Raw genomic sequence first — 950 nt, 5'->3', positions numbered from 1 at the left:
AAATTAAATTGTTAAAAAAGTTACTTTCTCACGAATTGCTTTCGAGATTGGACTCAACAAATACTACTCGAATTATTTTATTGTCACAATATAATGGAATCAGGCGGAATAATCGGATGGTGTGACATTTTGTACTTAAGACTTATTGTAGTGATTTCACATCACTATGTTTCTCTTTGTTCCTTTTTTTCTTTTGATCTTTGCTTTTTAGCAATCTGTACATTATTATCTGATGTCCTCATAAGTCTACCAATCGTTCTGGTATTCCTATTTACCAAATTAGTGTGTTTATCACATATCGTGAAGTCTTTGGACCCTTTATTTTTTGGAAGACGTCGTTCAAAAATGACGGCAATCTTCAGTTGAGATGCAAGCCTGAATAATAACTGTCACATCGTTTTACGACTAGAATAAGTCGAAGGCCTTGTGGCGTCACTGAAATATAAAGAGTGTTTTCTTAGTTACTTTAAAAAAGTTATTTCCTAAAAAAGTTACTTCCCCACGAATTGCTTCCGAGATTGGACCTCAGCAAATACTATTCGAATTTTCTTATTTTCACAATCATTGGAATTAGGTGGGAAAATCGGATAGTGTGACAATTTATACTTAGAACTTTATTGTAGTGACTTACATCATTGTGCTTAGTTTTTTTTTTCGATCTTTACTGTTTAGCAATCTGTCCATTGTTGATATCACTGATGTCCTTATAAAATCATTAATCAAAAAACCTCAAAGACTCAAAAAAATGCTTGCTGACCAATGGTAGAATTACTTATTATGCCATTTCAGTGGGTAAGAAAGAAATAATTTTGCGGTCCTTAGATCTTATACAATAACCTCGAGGTGAGATATAAGTTTGAATACTAACTGTAAGCCGAATCACATCGTTTTACGATTGAAATAAGTCGAAAATCTTGTGATATCATTGGAATGTAAACATTTTCAAAAGC

The 950-nt window shown here is 32.5% G+C and overlaps 1 protein-coding gene across 1 annotated transcript; it reads right to left on the bottom strand.

Annotated features, from left to right (window-relative positions):
- Positions 1-164: 164 nt before the first annotated feature.
- On the bottom strand, positions 165-375 carry LOAG_16029 (hypothetical protein; the record flags this gene model as incomplete). The annotated part of the gene is made up of 1 exon (XM_003151517.1): positions 165-375. A coding segment is annotated over one exon (211 nt), but the record flags the coding sequence as incomplete, so codon positions are not given.
- Positions 376-950: the final 575 nt, after the last annotated feature.

Source organism: Loa loa, assembly GCF_000183805.2.
Source record: "Loa loa unplaced genomic scaffold supercont3.3638, whole genome shotgun sequence".
In the NCBI taxonomy this organism is placed as follows: domain Eukaryota; kingdom Metazoa; phylum Nematoda; class Chromadorea; order Rhabditida; family Onchocercidae; genus Loa; species Loa loa.
This window is presented reverse-complemented; position numbering and strand designations above follow the sequence as displayed.